At 48.1% G+C, this 19685-nt stretch overlaps 2 protein-coding genes across 3 annotated transcripts; both read left to right on the top strand.

The window, feature by feature from the left end:
* The first annotated feature begins 314 nt into the window (after positions 1–314).
* On the top strand, positions 315–12396 carry asz1 (ankyrin repeat, SAM and basic leucine zipper domain containing 1). 2 transcript variants are annotated; one of them, NM_001048038.1, is given in 13 exon segments: positions 375–508; positions 1087–1186; positions 1417–1539; positions 3275–3386; positions 6478–6589; positions 6654–6788; positions 6955–7073; positions 8385–8457; positions 8533–8589; positions 8903–9015; positions 10422–10527; positions 10604–10717; positions 12048–12379. In NM_001048038.1, coding segments are annotated over 13 exon segments (1431 nt in total). In that variant the 5' UTR covers positions 375–415; the 3' UTR covers positions 12222–12379.
* A 1548-nt stretch (positions 12397–13944) lies between these two features.
* On the top strand, positions 13945–19121 carry wnt2 (wingless-type MMTV integration site family member 2). Its single transcript, NM_001170360.1, is given in 5 exon segments — positions 13945–14027; positions 14550–14770; positions 16491–16768; positions 16910–17174; positions 18916–19121. Coding segments are annotated over 5 exon segments (1053 nt in total).
* The last annotated feature ends 564 nt before the right edge of the window (positions 19122–19685 follow it).

Below are 19685 nucleotides of genomic sequence, written 5' to 3'. Positions count from 1 at the left end.
GAAATGACTTGATTTAGGATGAGCTTTTTCCTCTAATCCGCTGAAATGTGAACAGAAAGGAGCACAAACACTTACCTGCATCAGCAACATGAACGGGAGACGACAGGTGACATCTGTTTATGCTAATTCTAGACAAACACGAACCGGCGATAGTATTAATTGCGTGATTGACTGACGACAACAACGGGCCAACTTTCACAGCGGCCCCAGTGGCGAAAATTGTGACTTTCGCTGGAGTTTTGCGCTCAGAACGTCGGCGTTTAAGTTAAAAGTTGGGGCCAAAGTCAATGCTAACAGCGAGCGCCCCGATTCGGCGGCCGGTATATAACCGGGTGGGCGTGGCCAGACGCTGGACGACGTCGCGAGAACTTGATCAGCGGAAGAACGATCGTCGTCGAAAGAACGAACTCTAAAAATGGACAATGCGTATCCAGCGGGAGAGGAAAGCGACTTCAGCGACGACGAGTGGGATATCGGAACGTCGTATGAAAAGACTCCCCGTGTCCAGGTTCGTCGGAAGTCCTCCAGCTTGACAAAATCAGGGCTAAATGATTAGCTTCTCTGCGTCTCAGGGGTCACGTTGTAGATGTGCGTCTAATTGAACAGATTTTGTTTAAACCTCTGTTTTTATGACATGGAAATGGGGAAAAAACGATTAAACCAGAAATTAAAATTTAAATGCGTGTGTTTAAAGTTTTAAAAATGGCGGAAGTGAATGAACTCGCGCTCCTTTCCCCACCTCGCGCCATTGTTTGATTGGGCGGGCCGTTGGCGCGAGGAGCTACATTATTTTAAATAACGATTACCTGGTTCAATCTGAAAATAATCATTTTTCAATAATATTGTTTCACTTGTGATGGAACGAGAGTGGCTATTTAGGATTTTAAAACAATAAAAATTAGAAGTATCATCTGACCATAGTCAAAAGTTATTCTTAATTATAAATTCATTTTAAAAAAGCCTCAACCACATTGCCTTACAATATTGTAGTATTTTCTGCCGGCTACAGTCAAAGTCTGCATTGTTTCCCCCCCCCCTATTTTCTTGCATATATATAGAAATATAATAGTTCTACTTGTGTTCCAGGACCTGGATGCTGTTGCGAGTGGAGAAGGGGATGTGGTGACTTTGAAACGAGCCATCACCAATGGAGACATTGAGACTGTTACGCAGCTGTTGGACAAAGGTGTGTACCGGTACTCCCTTTATTTTATGTGTGACGATTAAGCACATCCCTCTCTGTTGGGAATATCCTATGTTCAGGTCTGAAGGTTGGACACTGGATTGACTATTTTCTCACACAAATGCATCAGTAGTACTAATTTTGCCTGAAATTGTTACCAGGATGCCAGATTTTTATTCTGCCTGCATATTTGTTATGTATGTAGAGTGAGTTAATTCTGTGGTTGTGGACAGGTTTGGATGTGGAGACGAGGCTGAACTTTGAATGGACTCCACTGATGTGTGCTGTTAATGTGGCCAATTATAACCTGAGCAAACTTCTGCTGGACCGAGGGGCCAATGCCAGCTTCCACAAAGGTCAGATGAACACAGATCATTGTGAAACCACTTTAAACTAATTGATATTTAAAATAAACTATAATCTGTAGAATCAAATATGCAATCTGTTCTGTTTTGTCTATGTACATCTGCTTTTGGCCCAACATGACTACAGTAGACATGTGTTATATCCTCTAGAGTTGTCTTCAATAATCTCCAATCGTGTGGAAAATGTAAAAAAAAAAAAAGGTTTGAAAGCATCAGGATATTGAATAACTGCACAAAAATCCAATATTGTGCATTCCTCAACTAAAGGATGAATCTAAAATTCCTGCTTTTTACATGAAAATCAAAAGTTTGATTTAGAAATGCCATTGCATCGCTACCTTTAAGACTTTGATATCAAACAGCCTTGTCTGATCTCCAGACAATACCAGTCGCTTTTGACTTGAGCTATCATCTTCCGTGGCACCTTTTTTCAATTTCCTTGCGTACAACTGCCAAAGACCACGGGAGCAGTCTGCACCAAGAAAAACCTGATCTGGCGTTACTTAATGTTGACAGTGAATGTGAAACTTGATCCTTTTAGCTAGATTCAATCTAATTTCAGAGCAAGAAAACTTAAATTAACATGCTTGACCATGGTCAAGCTGGCTAAAATAGAAAAATAATGAGACATTCACAAGCTTGCTTCTATGTTAAATTTGCCCATATACACACGTTTTGCATTTCATTCCCAGTTATTTCTCCTCTTTGGGTTCTAATACATATTTGCGTCCCAAGCCCCTGCTTGTAACCACAGGAATTGCTATATGTGATGTCATGTAATTCCTTGTCCAGAATATTGAGTCAAACCCACACTCACATGATCTTGAGGCAAATGAAGGAAGCAATTAACTGGACTGATGCATGGTCTTCTCCTGATGGCACTTATTGGAGCAGCCAGGGTCGAGTGCAGGGATGCGTGAGTGTTAATGATAACAGCGTGCTCCTATCTTGCCTGCTCACCAATGTTCTCGACTCGCACATATTTCCTCCAGTCTTCGCAATGCAAACCAGGCCAACAGGTTTATACCCCCACACGCACTATAAACCAGTACTCGCACACCAGTAAGAGCCAAACAAAGACACAGGAAGCTACATACACCGAGATTCTCACTCGGAAGGACATTGGGATCTACAAAAGAACAAGACGGAAGGAATTTTAGGCAATGTTTCCCATCTCGAGTCAGTCGTATCTGGTTCCGATCTCAACTTCAGTAGTGTAGAAACTACGTCCAGTCAATTTCAACAGCCTCAAGTTGAAACACTTTTGAAGCTTTAGTCCATCTCAGAAGATTCTTTTTGTCTGCTTAAAAAAAGAAAACAATTGGACCCAAGACCCTGGAAAATAAGCAGCCTTGACCCTAACAAACCTTTACACCGTCCTCCTGATGAGACGGTAAACAGGACCACAAGCCGTGAATTCCATGGTTTTGGGTATTGGAATACGAAAGGACCTTTTGTTTCTGCAGGATCAACACTTGAAATCCACGTCCACAGCTCATAGTCCTGAACGTTTCATACATGCAACCATCGTCACTGTTGTGTTCTACTCTGAAAACTCTCTTCTATCAAATCAACCCAGTTAAAATTCCACAATCCTGTCGGATGATTCAGACCAGAGCAAACAACCTCGGGCTTGGGAGACTCAACACATCTTTAAAAACATAGAATTCTTAAATTGGCCTTGTGTTTGTTTTTTTAACCGATGACTGATGTGTTATGCCTGCAGATCACTGGACAGTCCTCATGGCCTGCATCACAGCTTCTGCTAAAGAAGACAGAATTGCTCGCTGCGTGGAGCTTCTGCTCTCCAGAAACGCCGATCCCAACATGGTGGACAGGTGAGGTGCCAAAGGGTTTATAGACGTTTCGGCACTGTAGGCACCCGTGTTGACGCAGGCCAATTAAAAGCACCCTGACCTGACATGAACACCGGATGAAAAAAGAGAGGCGCTGGATCAGGTTTCCTTTGATGCTTCTTCTTGTGTGTAGCTGCCATGTGGTAGCATTATGGGCGCCACATTGCCCTATACTGCATGTGTGTTTTGTTTGGAATGTCCTGTTATGGCATGTGCATTTACGGAAGGGTATCAGACAGACAGACAAACAAACACAGATTGTACGGAGCAGGCAGAGAGGCTTTAGGACCTTTTTACTACTTTGTAGAAACCCTGGTGCTTGTAGGGGTAAATGGCTCTGAAGCTGAAGCAGCCGTAAGGTGCAGTTAAAGATCAAAGTTGTATCTTGATAAACGTTTAGAGCAACGTTATAGATCCTTGACCTAGAAACCAAATATTTAGTATTTCCCGTCCATCCATCCATCCATCCGTCTTGGAAAACATGCATATTGTCTTGTCTCAATATCTCTGAGTAAAAAATTCCACGGTGTTGAAAATATACGGAGATCGCTCTTGGAACAATTTTACTGGTTCCATCTGCGAGTTTCTGCTGTCAAAAGAGGGATTCAGCCCCCAGTTGCTTCCTTGTTTAGCTTTCTCAAATCCCTTGCCACTCAGTCACTGCTCGTGTGTCATTCTACGCACGACATGCACCACCTAAAAACCCCCCGATGGAACACATGGACAAGCTGTAGTGTCAGGAAATTTATTGGTTCTTTCCTAGACAAAATATTTGAAGCAGGCTAATAAGACACAGGAGGATGCAGACGAGGGGAGGCGGCGGAGACGAAAAGGGACCCGGTGCTGCACAACATCCAGAGCGAAAGAATGAGGTTCGTGCGGGTGCAGATGATAAACCGCCCCTTCCCTCGCTTCACCTCTTACGTCTGAATATCAAACCAATAATCTCCTCCAGCTGCTCCTCCTGGCATTATAGTGTAAATAAGCACCACCACGGGCTCTGGGAGCCCTGCGCTCGCTCGATGTGGGGTCCATCGCCTCCATGTGTCCTTTTTGATGTTCACTTTGCTGATATGTGTTAACCATCAAGGCTGGAAGAAGCCAGCCTGAACTGCACATATGTTTGATGCTGTGTTTACTCCAGTTTCCCCCTCAGCTTCAGAGAAAAATGCTGAAATAATGGATGTGAACGGCACCTCCTCACCTTCACAGCTACCCTATGATAACCTTCATCTCTAGAAACATTGCTAATATTTTGCTGTCTCCCCGCTTTTAAAAAAACAATTCCATTAATACAACTAACATCACTACTCACAAGATTACATAAAGAAGGTGGCTCTTTGGGCTAAAGGGCTATAGTTTAGTGGGACGAGATTTTCAATTATTACCACGGCGTCAGACCATCTGTCTAATATGTCGTAATCCAGGCCGGCCAAAGCAATTCTGCATCGGTTGCATGCGGAAGACTGGTTGGGTCGGCGCTGCAATGGTCAGGAGCAGAGCAGGTTGGACGTTAGCTGTTGGTGATCAGCAGCGTCCTCCTGGTGTGTTTGGCTAAGGTACAGTAGCTAACAACTACCAGGGATAATAGCTTACAGCAGAGCTAAACACAGACCGAGGCTGAGTGTGTCTGCTGAGGACACCAAGCAACAAGCAGTTATCTGCTGCTGAGAGCACGTTTAGAGTAAATGAATGCAATTTATAGAGGGGCAGAACCCTCAAATGACGCGTCTACGTTACAAATGCATCAAAGCACCTCTTTGTGTCGGGTGTTGTGAGAGTCGTTCATCTCCCGGGACTCGTGTTTATTTCCAGCTGTCTCTGCATTGATCAGCTCTCTGTTTGGAGAAACCGGCCAGCACATATGAAACGCTCAGTGGCTGACTGTGCCCGACCTTGTACCTGTCTGGCACCAGCTTGGGAAAATACTGTACGGTCTGAGGTGAAGTGAACGCCATTTATCCTTTTCGCAGTGATTAATTGCGCGGAGGAATGTGCCTAAAGTAATCACCAGTCGTACGTCAAAGCCTTTTGTTTGACTTCACATGGATCATTAACTTTTTTGGATTTGCTGGCATTTAATAAATGTGTGATTAAGAGAGTCAGCTTTTGGAGAACACCTGCCTGAGGGTATATGGGCATAGTGGGAATCAAAAATTCATTATGCATATGTTTTTATTTATTTTTATTGGTGAGAATGGAACTTTAGATGGTTGGAAACCAACATCTAAATTCTCAGTCGGCATATAAAAAGACCTGCTTCATTGTTAGTGCAGCTATGTGTCAAATAATACTGAAGACTCCTCTCTATTTAGCCTGGTAGCTGTAAACAAAACACGTGTCCTTGTGTTTAAAGGCCAGCGATCACTTCAAAACATGAATTACAAATAAAAAGGGAAGTTGCCTGACAGGGAAGTTTTTTTTTCCCTCGTGAGCAGACGTGAGTTATGTCTCTTTAAATAGCCCCACTGTCACACGTGTTTCTGGCTGTCTCACATCCACTGTTTCCTGTGAGAGTATTAATTGAGGTGATGGATTGCCCCCCCCCCCCCCACTCCTGTGTGAATGGAGGCCTTTTTCTCACCGTGTTGAAGCTGCTGTGAGATGCAGCGCAGCCATTGTTTGCATACAGCCGTGGTTCTCACACCCAGGAAAAGGCAGAATTGTTAAAACTAGGCTTTATATTAAACCGTTGCTCCAACTTGCTTGAGTCGTATGAAGAATAGTTCATTGAAAGGTCGGTTTATTATTAAAATTCTTGTTTTGTTTCTATCCAAAACCCCCAAAATTGCTGCCTTGCCGAAAGTAACTTGCTACCCTACATTTCATTGATCTAATGTAGCTAAAGTGGAGATGGAAAACATCCGGTATTTAAATGTTTCAGTGTTGAAAGTGTCTATAATATATCTGGAAAACTTCTGTGCCTGATTATTTGATCTCTACTGCCCTCTTGTGGGCGTTCCTGTACTTGTCCTAATCTCTTTTCTTTTTTACTCGCTTTTTAATCTTCTTTGTCTCTGCTTATTCACCTGGTTTAGTGCCGCTTCCATCTTTTTTCCATCTGACCTTTTAGGTCTCGGATGTCCTGCTTGATGTTTGCAGCCAAGAGCGGCTACAGCAAAGTCATCAACCTGCTGATGTCCTATGGAGCAGAAATCAATGCCCAAGATGATTATGGATACACAGTAAGCCACTATTTTACATCCAGTCACTGCATTTTATCTGGTATAAACTACCCCCCCCCTTTAGGCTTTGTCTATAGCAGTGCAACACGGCAGACAGGAGGCAGTGCTCAAGCTCCTCCAGCTCGGAGCAGACAAAACCTTAACCACCAAAACTGGCAAGAGCCCTGCTGACTTGGCTATAATCATAAAAAACCCACAGGTACTTTTAGTTATTTTATGATACTTTTCAAAAATGCATCCCATTATTCCAAAATGATGAATTTGAGGAGCCTCATTCATATGACGACTTGTGTTCCGGCACAAATGTTGGCTCGATATCGTGAAACGGACAAAGACGATCAGCTTTTACTAACCCGCGTTCACAGATGGGCAAGATTTTGGCCTCCTCGCCCCACGTCTGGATGTCTCAGGCTTCCGATTCCATGGAAGACGCGCTCTCTCAGCTCTTCATGACCAACAGTGAAGCACCATCTGCCAAGGAATGGTGAGATTATTCCTCACTTCATTTCATTAAATTGGTTTTCAACGCTCCGAATTCTCACACACAACATTATTAATATAGTGTCTTGAAAATAAAGGGATATTTCACCAAAAAAACAGAACGGAACTAAGAATTTTTCACAAATGGCTTTAAAAACCTAGAGGAAACCACCAGGCAGCCTCTGTCTTCTCCTCCTCTCCTTCCTAAAAAAACAAAACCCAAATATGTTTCCATTTTAGGGTTTAGTGGATTACAACATTTCCATCACTGATTCCCACACACCTTTGAGGGGATCATCCTTCTCAGTGTTGTTGCATCACGTCACGGAGGGTTTGAATCCCGGCTCGCTACTCTTGACGTGCTTTGGAAAACACCGTCGAACGCCCGTGCAGGAGGACGGGGCTTTAATTGGCAGCATGTTGGCATCGGCCTCCGTTACTCAGGGACTGACAAAGCTGTGTTTGTATTATGCTGCTGCCCACAAGTGGAACTGTATAAAGCAGAAAGACAACAAGCGCTCAGAATTAAAGCTTCCCTCCCCAAATATGCTTCTCTGACTCACTCGTAGCCGGCACGCATGTTGAGATTAAGAGTGACTAATATTCAGATCAAAGGATTCATTTTAATATTTCTATCTACAGAAGAGTCCAAACATTACAACCACCACTGCAAATTGACAGAAAATCCCTTAAACTGTGTTAACGGATGTTTTTATTTTCTCATAAAATGGCCGTTCTAATGCAGAATTTGCATATACAATTAAGATTATTCCAAGAGTAAGTCACAAGACATCAGTGACTTCATGTGTGTGGTGTTCCGGTGAATCCGGGCCTGTGGAGCAGGTGGTGTTGGACCTTTGTTCAGCCAGACATAAACAATAATAAGCCTCTTGTTTCGAGTGTTTGCTCCGTCTATGCACAGCTGGCCAATTATCAGCCAAAAACATCGGAGCAAGTCTGACACCGGGAATTCCAACCTGTAAACAATTTAGCTGTCTTTTCCTAATATGAGAGGGTGAAAAAAAAAAAACCCAGGAATGCCGCGAGAGGAGATGCACATTTGTAAACCTCCCTGTGTCAACAGTCAGGGTGAAGCTGCTTCACATGTTCTCTGCGGTTCCTCTGCCTCATCTCAGTGGAACGTTGGGTGCACCCAGCCAGACCCTCAAAGTTGGGGGAAAAATATCCTTTTCCACAACTGTCCGAGGAGGTTAGAAGTTCAGGAACACTGGAGCGCTGTACTAAAGCTTTATTCCTGATTCAACTTTGGAGCATTGATAATTCCGAATATGGTAAAAGTCTCTTTCCTCCTCAGTGTGAAGAAACTCGACGAGATTCAGCTCCTCCTGCACGGCCTTGACCTCGGCTACCTCACTGACATCATGACTGTAAGTACTTTATCATATGCCTGTTTTATAGATAACGTTAGATGTGATGTTCCAAAACTGTTTTAATACAATTAGGAGAACGACATCACCTGGAGCCACCTGCTGAGCATGGAAAAGGAGGACCTAGAGAAGGTAAAAGATGACCCCTCAGGGTGGAACGAGTGGACATGTGATTCCAGAAATCGAAAGTTAACAGTTAACACAGCAGTGGTCCGGGCATTTTTGCAGTGGACTTAGTGACGCGTTAGCTTGATGCTAACCCTAGCCAACATTTTTAACATTAAATGATCAGTCAGGCAGCGACAGTAGCTAAATTAAATTGAACTGACTTCAGTTTAAGGATGGATATTTAACCGAGAGCCTCACAAACATGGTAAGATACTTTTAATAAATCTGCTTTTGACCAGCCTCACCTGTGTTTTTGCCGCTACCTTCTTATGTGCAGATCGGGGTCACAGACCCAGGAGACCAGCAGAAGGTGATGAACGCTCTCCAGCAGATGACCCTGGACAAAGTGGACCTCAACACCATTGACCAGTTTGGAGCTGCAGACAGTGGGTAGGGAGCCTCATCTTAGACTGGAAAGTTTAACAGAACATCTCGAGCATGTGTTCCACCTTAAACGAGCCTCTTAAAAAAACCTGCTCATACATCTTAGTAGCATCATTTGACAGCAGAACACCTCAAACCATCCCCCCATGGAGGCCTCCTCCATCTTCTAATGTTCCGTCTGTCCTCCTCCACTGGAAGTCGTCCATCTCAGCCGCCAGCGTCTTACTGTCCCAGATCTGTGTCCCCCTCCCCCATCCCTGCAGCCTGAGCCAGGTCCTCCTGGATTGAATGGAGCTGTAGTGATTTGTAAGGTGAGAGGCGATGGGAGTTTGCGTTGAGCAAGGGAGAGTCAGCGGCACCACACCCCATCACCTCATGAATCGGCAAGACCGGACCCCCGTAGCTTCACCTGGGCCCGATCGCCGAACAAAACCTTGGTGTTAAAATCGTTTCTTGAAGCGGCGCGGCCACGGAAAGATTTGTGAGGGCAGTTTGTGTCGTCCCAGCAGCGGTTTGACACTGACGGACTCTTGATGGCAGCACTGTGCAGAGAACAGTTGCATCCTCGGAGGAACGAGGAATGCCATTTTATGTACATGCCTGCACTTTGAAAGGGGTTCCTTTTCATTTCAGTGGCTCTGGAGATCTTAGTGTGTATCTGAAAGGAAAGAAATCTAAAGGAAAAGATCCCCGTTGGCCCTGAAGTGAAAGGGAGGAACGCTGTTAATGACTTGGTTTCCTCTCGAGGTCCAACAAGGTTCACAACAAAGTGGCTTAAACACATCTTCTATCACCATTAGAGCATAAACCAGTGTCCTTTACATCCCATTACTTTACCCATCTTCCCAGTGGGGGCCCATCATCACTCTCTGTTCCCTAGATAAACTAACAGCCAGGAGAGGGAGGTGAGGGTGCAGCGCAGGCTGACTGACACTGTTTACGTGCTCCTCTGACAGAGTGTGAGAAGGGCGGGACGGCTGCTCGGCTCTTCCCCTCCGAAAGGGAAACGTGCCATTAAGATAAGAGCTATCGAAGTCCCCCAGGACCGGAGGATGGGGAGCTGGTGATGAATAAGTAATCCTTTAGGGTGGATCTTCAGGGGAGGGACGACGCCGTGTGTTGGCGTGAGGAGGAGGAAGTGAGGAAGCGTCGGCCACCTGCTTGCTTTTCCATCCAGTTTAGTGAGGTGGCCGAGAAAATGCATGAGGACTTTTAACACCGAGGTTGGTCCCAACTATCAATCTGTCTGCCCTGTCAGCGTGGCACATCCTCTGGAGGGTTCTTTTAACGTGCACGTATCCTGAAGGCTTGAGAAAGGCCTCGGCTCCTCAGCTCCTTTCACAAGTTTGGTTTTCAGCTTTCCATAAAAGCTGGAAATGAGACTTTCTGTCTGACTTGTGTGTGTCCTGCAGCAGCGAGGAGTTTTATAATTTCCTGATCAGTGTGAGGCAGCAGTGCTGCTACCTGACCGAGACCATTCAGGATGTGATGAGCCGGTTCCCGTGCCACCCGTCTCAGGTATGTCACTACAAAAAACACAGAGGTGAATACTCTGGTAAATTAAACTGTGGGTTTTTTTGGTGCTATCTGCTAGATCGTCTTCTCATTAGACCCTAAAAAGGAGGCCCAGGCTATCTGCAACCAGCTGGTGATCCAAACTGAAGATCTACAGAAGGAAGTCATCTGCCTCCACAAGCTCCTCTGCCAGGTTGCACGCTTACATGTCCACATGTGTGTGGTTGATAAAGGCTTTCATTTACAGGTTGACATGAGATTTACTAGATGTTAAGTGTCATTAGCGTGGCTGCCTTTAGCATGGGCTCTTCTCTTCCTTCTCTTAGCTCACTACTGGGGCCAGGTGTTAACATCAGACCTGTTATTACACATTTAGAGTAAATAATAGTGATGTGTCAATAAAGAAGACAACATATTTGTACTTTTGCACGTTCTGGGCCTGACGGTGAAGAGCCACAGATTTGGTGCTGTCGTTCAGGCTTAAATACTGTATGAAAGTGGATCTTAATTCCTCTTTCACTGTTGCTATAAGAGCTTCCCCCTCACAGTGTGTGAAGCCTGGCGAGCTCCAACAGGTATGTGCGGCTGTGCCTGCAAGTGTGCACCTGACTGTGTGTGTGTGCGTGTGTGTGTGCGTGTGTGTGTTCAGAGAGGGGAGAGTCAATCTTGACAGGCCAGAATGCTCACAGCCCATAAGTCAGCGCCGCTGTGACATTGACCTGTCAGCACGCAGACGATGGGGCGGGGGGGGGCTGTGGGAAGGAGAGGGCGGGGGCAGAGGGAAGCCAAATGTGGGGTGATGGAGTTGAAGTATATTGAAGGCATTTGTGGTGAGCTAAGGCGGGTTAGCAGCAGATTTAGGTGACCTCTCAGGTGTGATTTCACTCTTTTTTTTTCAATCCCTCAGAATCCTTTTGTTTCCAGAAAGGCTCAGAATGCAAACAAGTGGTTGCTTTCATTGCCTGCGTTGTTTCTTCTTAAAAAGATAATTAACCAGAAGCTATGGAGGGAAGATGATTATGCCATCACCTTGGAGAAAGCAGGAAGTGATCCGCCTAAAATGCTGTCATGTTATTGTAGAAACCAATGACGGGGGCAATAAATGGGGCATTTCTCTCAACGTATGGATCAACAATGAGGAATTTACTGAACATGTACAATAATTGCCCCATGGGAAAAGTCCTCCCTGGATCTTTACTGCAACTTCCAAGTTAATGACCTGAGATCAGGAAGTTATCCAGACCTGGGTTCATTTCAAGTTCCCACGCCATATTTACCAGAATAAAGCTAAAATGTTCTCACATGAGAGGGATTCATTGTGACACTGTGTGAACCGCCGCGTTATTCCTCCATGACCAAGTCGCATTTCTCCCCTCGGCCGATGAATCGTTGAGGATTTGGCACAGGAAGTTCCTCTGACAGGTTAGCGAGTCATGGCGTGGAGGTGTGACGGTCCAAATCCACAGGATGTGGTGTGTGTTCCCGCTTTCCTGTGTGAATATCCCCATCTCTGTTTCCTTCAGCTGGATGATACGGAGGAAAGTTGTCAGCCCCCTCCGCCGGAATCCCGCAGCTACTGGAGGATGCGGTTCCTGTCCAGAGCGGCGCTGAGCGTCCTCGGAGCGACCTGCTTCCTGGTCGTGTACGGAGCCACCAGCGGCAAGTTCAACCTGCAGGTTTGCAGGAACCCCTGCTGAACCCTGCAGACGTCACCTTCTGTTCACTTTCCTCAGGACGTTGTAGGATAATGTCGAACCAGACGGGTCGTTTTTGTTCTCCCTGTAGTGACGCTCTTTTCCCACATTGACCCGCCTTTGAATTTAAGTTCTAACCTTTCTCTTTGTTTTCAAATAAAGGTTTGTGTGGACATCCGTCGCCTGGGCTACTGCTTAAGTCTGGAGACAGGTATAATTGTTACAGGTGTTTGGAGCGCAGGCTGAGCTGCTCGGCTCCAAAAATGTCCTAACGGTCGTTTAAATCTGGGGGTTTGGACTGCAGCAGACATCGAAGCAATGTGAGGCGCCTTCATGGAGGCTGTTGCTCCTAAATAACTCCATTTGTTAAGTAACTTTGCATTTATTTGCAGATTAAGTGATGAGAAAATTCCAACCTTCATGCTAAAAATCTGGAAGAAGACGAAAGCAAATCATTCATTTGCCCATATTGAGTGTAAAATTCCTCTTATAAAATGTTGAATTCATATAATAATTGGCTTGATAATATGGTCCCCAATCGTGCCTTTATATAAAACAGCATTTAATATTAAATACTAATGGTTGGATATGGATTTAGAGAAAATGGAGCTCGGTTGTGGTCGTGTTCTTGATCTGAGTTTATAAAGACATTCGTTTGTCAGAAACTTGTCCAAAAAAGCGGCCCTAATGCGATTTGGTGTGGAAGTGAACGAATTATTCCAATTAAATTGGATTTCCGTTGGTGCCGCTCCCGCTACACCAACACAGTCGCGCCTGATGGAAGCGCTGATCCTCCCTGGTGCTTTACGCTTTTCTTCCACGGGGATCAGGGGGAGAAAACCAATCCAATTTGTCCATTAATCTCATCTGATCAGGGTCTCCGGACCTCCAGATTCACCCGAAGCAGATCAAAGATGCGGGAAATGTCGGGTGACAGAGCTGCACATTTCCCCGAGACACTTCAAAAAGAGCGTTTATGATAATCCGATTGAAACGGACGCGTCACCTTTGGGTGCTGCATTTTCTCCTTTAAACCACCATTCCCGGCCAAGTATTAGCCCTCACAGTTTATATAAGGCTTTAAATCATGCGTCATGCAGGTCGAAACCTGCGCGTAAATGATGGTTCCGTTCTAAATATTTGGTTTAAACGTGCACGTGTGGCTCCGCTTCCATTTATGGCCTAACGAAATGAAAACGACGCTGCACCTGTGGTTTTATTTATTTATTTATTTATTTTTTTAGTGTATTCCTCTAAAGTTACAGAATTTTAAAGGTGCGCGAAAGCCATTGCGCGTCGCAGTAGACGCGTTCCCGTCCGCTCCCGTCGGTGACGCGCGGGCGCGGCCCGAGTGGAGTCCATCAATCCTCCAGCCGGCGGAGCTGCAGCCTGGACGCGGGCCAAGCCCGTCTGGTGTCAAACCAGCCCGAACAGATACTCTCAGACGTCTCATTTCTTCACCTCATTCCTGAGACGGGGCTCAGCCCACCCCTCGTGTCGAGCAATTTAAACCCGATAGCTCATCAGCTGCGCTGAACAGAGTTGCTCCTCAGAAGCGCGTCGCCACCGCGCACAGCACCCGCGCGGCCATGACTCCATGACCAGCGGGTTGTATCAGTGACGCGGTGATGGTTTGAGGGCTCCGTCATCTCTGACCTTCCCTTATTTTTCGTCCGTTCGCGGAAATGTTCCGTCCCGATGCTTGAAGGACCAAAGTTTGGATAATATGAACTTCGTGCCAAGTGGAATATGCTTTTATGTGTCCGTGGCGCTGTGCTGGCTGACGGCTGAGGTCGATGCGTCCTGGTGGTGAGTTTTACCGCTGCTCTTTTGGGGGTTTTAAACATGTTGAGATGGTGCGTTGAGCCGCGCTCCCGCTCATTTGTCCCGTTCACTCCGCTCTGGAACTGGATATCGAGCCGGAAACTTTAATATAAATCCCAGATTTCACAGAGATCAAGTGACTAAATGCTGTGTATTTTGAAATCCTCCAGTCTGACCAGCTGAATATTTGCACGGGTGTTATTTTTCCCCCAGGATGAGGTAATTCAATATGATTTCTGTTTATTTGCCGTCCATCCTTTGTGGATATTTGCAAAGATTCTTTTTCCAAAGTCCGAGTGGATGATACAGCTGCTGAGGTGATGTCTGAGCAGATAATTCCCCTTTTCCTGCATCACAGGTACACGAGTGCAGTGATTCTGAATATTCCTCAGAAGGAAAACTCCTCAGATGTTTCTCCTCGTCCTTTAGGGACCGGTGGATCCCTGAACCGGTGGATCCCCGAACGATCCCTCGTTGACCTGAGGTCCCTCTCTGTTCCCCCCACAGGTACATGGGCACCCTGGGCTCCCAGGTGATGTGCGACAACATTCCCGGGCTGGTCAACAAGCAGCGCCAGCTGTGCCGCCAGCACCCGAAGGTGATGCAGGCCATCGGGTCCGGGATAAAAGACTGGATTTCCGAGTGCCAGCACCAGTTCCGCAACCACCGGTGGAACTGCAACACCACAGCCAGGGATCACAACCTGTTCGGGCGCCTGCTGTTACGCAGTGAGTGACGTGGGGGGGTTTAAAAGTCTGCTTTGGTCCGTCGGAGCAGAAACTCACTCGATTCTTAAAATAAATAAATAAATAGGGAATTTCTAATATTCCATCAGAAGGAAACAGAAATTTGAGGTGTGGCGTGATGTCATCAGCCTCGTGGAGGGGATGGTTTGATAAAGAAAGCTGGGTTTGTTGGGTCACGTGATGGATGGAGACGCGCATGAGGTGCAGAAAGTCGCTCAGAAAAACTCCCAAACTCCCCCCAAAGGTGCTCGTTTCCAGGTCGGAGATGTGTGTTGGTGTCCCGCTGGTCCTTCATGACGTTTGTGAGCGGATTTAAGCGACTCCTGCGCATCAGGTCCTAGTTTCTCGTGTTCTGGTCTCCAGAGGTCAGATAACGTCCCCTCTGCTTCTGCATCCATCAGAACAAAGAGCCCAAGTTTTGGGGAGAAAAGGGGCTTATTTTACTGGTTTTGAGAGCTCCGTCTCTATTTTTGTTTCAGGGTTTTAGGTTCATTTCATTAAAGAAAGTTTCTTTTTTATATGACCCCCAGCAGCACATTACGCCCCCGCCAGCTCAGTCAGAAGAAAAATGGTAGAAAATCTCCAGATTTAATGAGTCCCGGCACACGGGATCATTAGCGGTGTTTATCTTCGTTGAGGGGCCGTGATTTATGCAGCGTTCCGACGCTGTCGGCTCCCTCTCAGCGGAGCAGAAGACGAATGTTCTGGAGGTTCTGATGGACGGCTCGGTCCCCAGCATCTAGAGCACAAAGGTCTGGACAGAGACGTGTTGTCCAGAGGCCTCAGAAGCTCCGTCCTGATGCTCCTCTCCCATGCCCTGAGATTTAACCTGTGAGGCGGATCCTTTGACTCCGTTTCATGTCGGGGCCTCTAATCAGCCGTGTGGTATTCAGACCTCCCAGCCGGGCCGGGCCGTGTCACACAGCATTATCGCTGCTCATCCAGGAGCTCCTTATTGTCCGTGGCAGCAGGTTCATTTCAGACAATTACGCGGGACTTTTCTCCACCTGCATCACGTGGCTTCTCCTCCTGGACCCCATCGGACAGGCTCAACACAAACACCTGCTTATTTTCTTAATTTCTTAATTTCCTTTCTCAGACCTTTACATTTGCTCTCTTTTCTTCTTCAGGGCTCTGATCTGTGCTCCGTCCGATCAGCCAGATATAGTGGAAAGTGTCATTTTGCTCCACGTTGCTGCTAATCCGCGTGCACGTTTTGTGGAGCAGCATCTAAGGAGAATCTTTATCAGTATTCATCGGCTGGTTTTCAGGGTAACAAATGCCAAAACAACCAAAATGTGCCCACTTCACAGGTGAAATGCCTGTTCTGGTCCTCACTGTGTAGCATGTACAACAACATACACACACACACCCCTGAGCCTTTGATGTCTGTCTGATCTCTCCGGGGTCACATGTGCAGGGAGATAAGGCTCCCACGCTGGGGCCTTGCTGGTAAAGCGGGGCTGTTTATCTGCCTTGGAGGCAGATGAAGCGTTTGTTCACTTCATGGCAACAGTAAACACGGCTCATACAGGTAGTGGTGGCAAAACACTGCAGGACTCTTTGTGGCTTTCGGGGCTTAGCTGTACCAACGGGACGGGGAAAGTCCAAATCCCAGATGAATGAGATAAAGCCTTTTATGTTTGAGCTCCATCTCCCAACAGGGGAGCTACTGGATGCTAACGTGCGTCTCGCCCCTCAGGCAGCCGCGAGGTGGCCTTCATATACGCCCTCTCCTCCGCCGGGGTGGTTTACGCTCTGGCGCGAGCCTGCAGCCAAGGCGACCTGGACTCCTGCTCCTGCGACCCCGCCAAGAAGGGCTCGTCCCGGGACGCCAAGGGCTCCTTCAGCTGGGGCGGCTGCAGCGACCACGTGGACCACGCCATGCGCTTCAGCCAGGCCTTCGTGGACGCCAAAGAGAGGAAGGAGAGGGACGCCAGGGCGCTGATGAACCTGCACAACAACCGAGCCGGGAGGAAGGTGAGGAGCCCCCAGCACACGCACGCACACACACACACACACACACACGCACACACACGCACACACACGCACACACACACACACACACACACACACACTCAGTGCTCACTTACTTCCTGTCTTCTCTTTCCTCCCCGCCAGGCGGTGAAGCGCTTCATGACGCTGGAGTGCAAGTGCCACGGCGTCAGCGGCTCCTGCAGCGTCCGCACCTGCTGGTCGGCCATGGCCGACTTCAGACGCACCGGCGATCACCTCCGGAAGAAGTACAACGGCGCCGTGCAGGTGGCCGTCAACCAGTACGGCACCGGGTTCACCACCGCGCACGCGCACTTCAAACAGCCGGGCAAGAACGACCTGGTGTACTTGGAGGACTCGCCAGATTACTGCGTACGAGACCAGGACTCAGGTGGGTCGGGCTGCAATATTGGACGCTAGCATTAGGACGCATGCCTACCCCCCCCCCCCCCCCCCCCCCCCCCCCCCCATTTAAATGTGCAGCAGGTGAGCTAAGCTGTCGACGTCTGACAGGTCTGCGTAGGAATGCAGAGAAAGAGGGAGCGCGAGTAAAAAGCCGCGTACGTGTCCCAGTGGAGGAGGATGCCTGTCGGGCGGCACATGATCCGTGGCGATCGGGTGTCGCCCAGTTTAAGACCCATTACACACTTCTGTGGGCTGAAACCTTAGAACGCCACAGATCACGATAAATCACCAGAAACACACACACGGACACACACACACCTGAGGGCACGGTGGGCCTGTTAGGAGGCATCGCATGGGGCTGAATCCTACAGCAGAACCAGCAGAACGTCTTCACTTAACGACCTTAACCCTCACCAGATTAATTCAGGTTAAACTTTAACACCCCCCCCCCATGCAGCCTCCATCAGTGGTGCCGGGGGGGGTCGCGCTCGTGTAAACAGTCGTCCAAACACACTTTAAACGCACTTTCCTCTGACATGAAAACGCTCTGACATGCAGGCTCATGCTCAATCATTCTCAGAATACAGACATTCCATTTCCAGACGAGGACACGGACTGGCAGAGGCTCTGAGCACACGCACACACACGCGCGCACACACACACACACACACACACACACACACACACACACACACACACACACACACACACACACACACACTCCGGCGGCCCCTCGCTGCCCCTTTAAACTGTGAAATCAATTTCCCACGGCCCCCAGCAGGATCAGGTGCTAAACTCATCTCTGCCCCCCACCCCCCCACCCCCCCACGCGGGGACAGAAGGCTGTCGGGGGCACTCGTGATGTCAGAACCTCGTGGATGATGGCAGGCGCTCTGCCAGAAAGGGGCGGGGCTTCGGGTCATGCCCAGACAGATCACCTGGTGAGGGGGCGCTGCAGCGGCGCTCCGCTCTCGCACAGCGGAGCAGAATGTAAACAAAGCGAATTCCTGAACGGCTGCACATCTGCCCCCAAACAGCTGGAACCTTTACACCCTCACTGCCGCAGTGTCGTCTGCAACCAGGCGATTTTGGGATGGAATTCTGGGTTGTTTTGAGCTCATCCACCAGGGTTCCCTCCAAGCCAAGAGTGTTAAAATACCCAGAAGCTCACGAGGATATCGACAAAATCTTAGCATGCCTGTAAAAAAAAAACCCTTTATGTACAAACCAGTCAGGTGTGTGTAGGTGTGTGTGTGTGTGTGTGAGTGAGATACCTGGCTCCTGTAAAATGAAGAGCTGATGAAGAGCAGGAGTGCAGGCTGACGGCTCTCATCAATCTGTCATCTCTCGTTCATCATCTCTCTCTCACTCTCTCTCTCACACTCACACACACACACACACTCTTGTTTACCAATATGCTGGTTCTGATTGGCTGACTCCTGGTCGGCAGCGAGCCGTCTGCTTTGAGAGTTAATTATTGATAATGAGCTTTGATCTGAATTAGATTTTAAACTGGGTGGGCCTCCCGACACCCGTCTGCCATCTTTAACCCTCCTCTACGGGCACACACACGACTCCGGTCGGAGTTCAAATGGGAACGTGAAGACCGATCCAAAACCTCAGTTCTGGTCCGACGCGTCGGCTCTCGAAGCGGCGCCCCAGGTTTGACCCTGGAAGCGTTTTAAACCCACGTTCAGATTCTAAGCCCCTCTTTTCTCCCCCGTCAGGGTCGCTGGGGACCGGCGGGCGCCTCTGCAACAGGACGTCCCCCGGCACCGACGGCTGCGAGGTGATGTGCTGCGGCCGGGGCTACGACACGTCCCGGGTCGGCCGCACCACCAAGTGCGAGTGCAAGTTCCACTGGTGCTGCGCCGTGCTCTGCCGAGACTGCCACCAGCAGGTGGACGTGCACACCTGCAAGGGCCTGACGTGACCTGGCCCCCCCCCCGCGGAACCAGCAGTCGTCCCGGCCCGCGTGTTGGCTCCTGGTTCCCTACTGGGCTGAGGCTTTCCCAGCTACCTTAAGGACCTTCTGACTGGTCCTCGCCGGTCAGTCCTCATTTCACCACATTTTCCAAAGATCACCTGTCTGCTCCGCCTGTAGGGGGCGCCACATGCTTCGCTTGGCGTCCAAATCGGCCGTTTCTCACGCCTCCGAAACGATCACAGCGGCGAGTATTAGAATTTCACAACAAGTTTGTGTGACCCGACGTATCGGTTACCACTTCAGCCAATCGTTAATGGGATTTCAAAGGCTGTCGAGGCCAATCAGTCATACGAAAGTAAAAGAAAAGCCTCCGGGCAGGCGCTTGGTTTCAGGCCCTGGCCGAGTCCTTAGGAATGATGTGGTGTAGAATTTGATCCGGTGGATCGAGTTGAGGTGGTTTGGAGTCACACAGTCGACCCACAATACAGTGAAAATATCTCAAACTATGAAAGCCATTGTGGTGTTGTCAGAAGTCCGCCGGGCCTCAGAGGGGCCTTGAACCAACCGCCG

Source organism: Takifugu rubripes, chromosome 9 (assembly GCF_901000725.2).
Source record: "Takifugu rubripes chromosome 9, fTakRub1.2, whole genome shotgun sequence".
NCBI lineage: Eukaryota > Metazoa > Chordata > Actinopteri > Tetraodontiformes > Tetraodontidae > Takifugu > Takifugu rubripes.
This window is presented reverse-complemented; position numbering and strand designations above follow the sequence as displayed.

Coding starts and splice junctions, on each gene's coding strand:
- asz1 (XM_029841152.1), top strand. CDS start 416: ATGGACAATGCGTATCCAGCGGGAGAGGAAAGCGACTTCAGCGACGAC. Junction 1,540..3,274: donor CAATGCCAGCTTCCACAAAG/GTCAGATGAACA, acceptor TTATGCCTGCAG/ATCACTGGACAGTCCTCATG. Junction 3,387..6,477: donor GATCCCAACATGGTGGACAG/GTGAGGTGCCAA, acceptor CTGACCTTTTAG/GTCTCGGATGTCCTGCTTGA.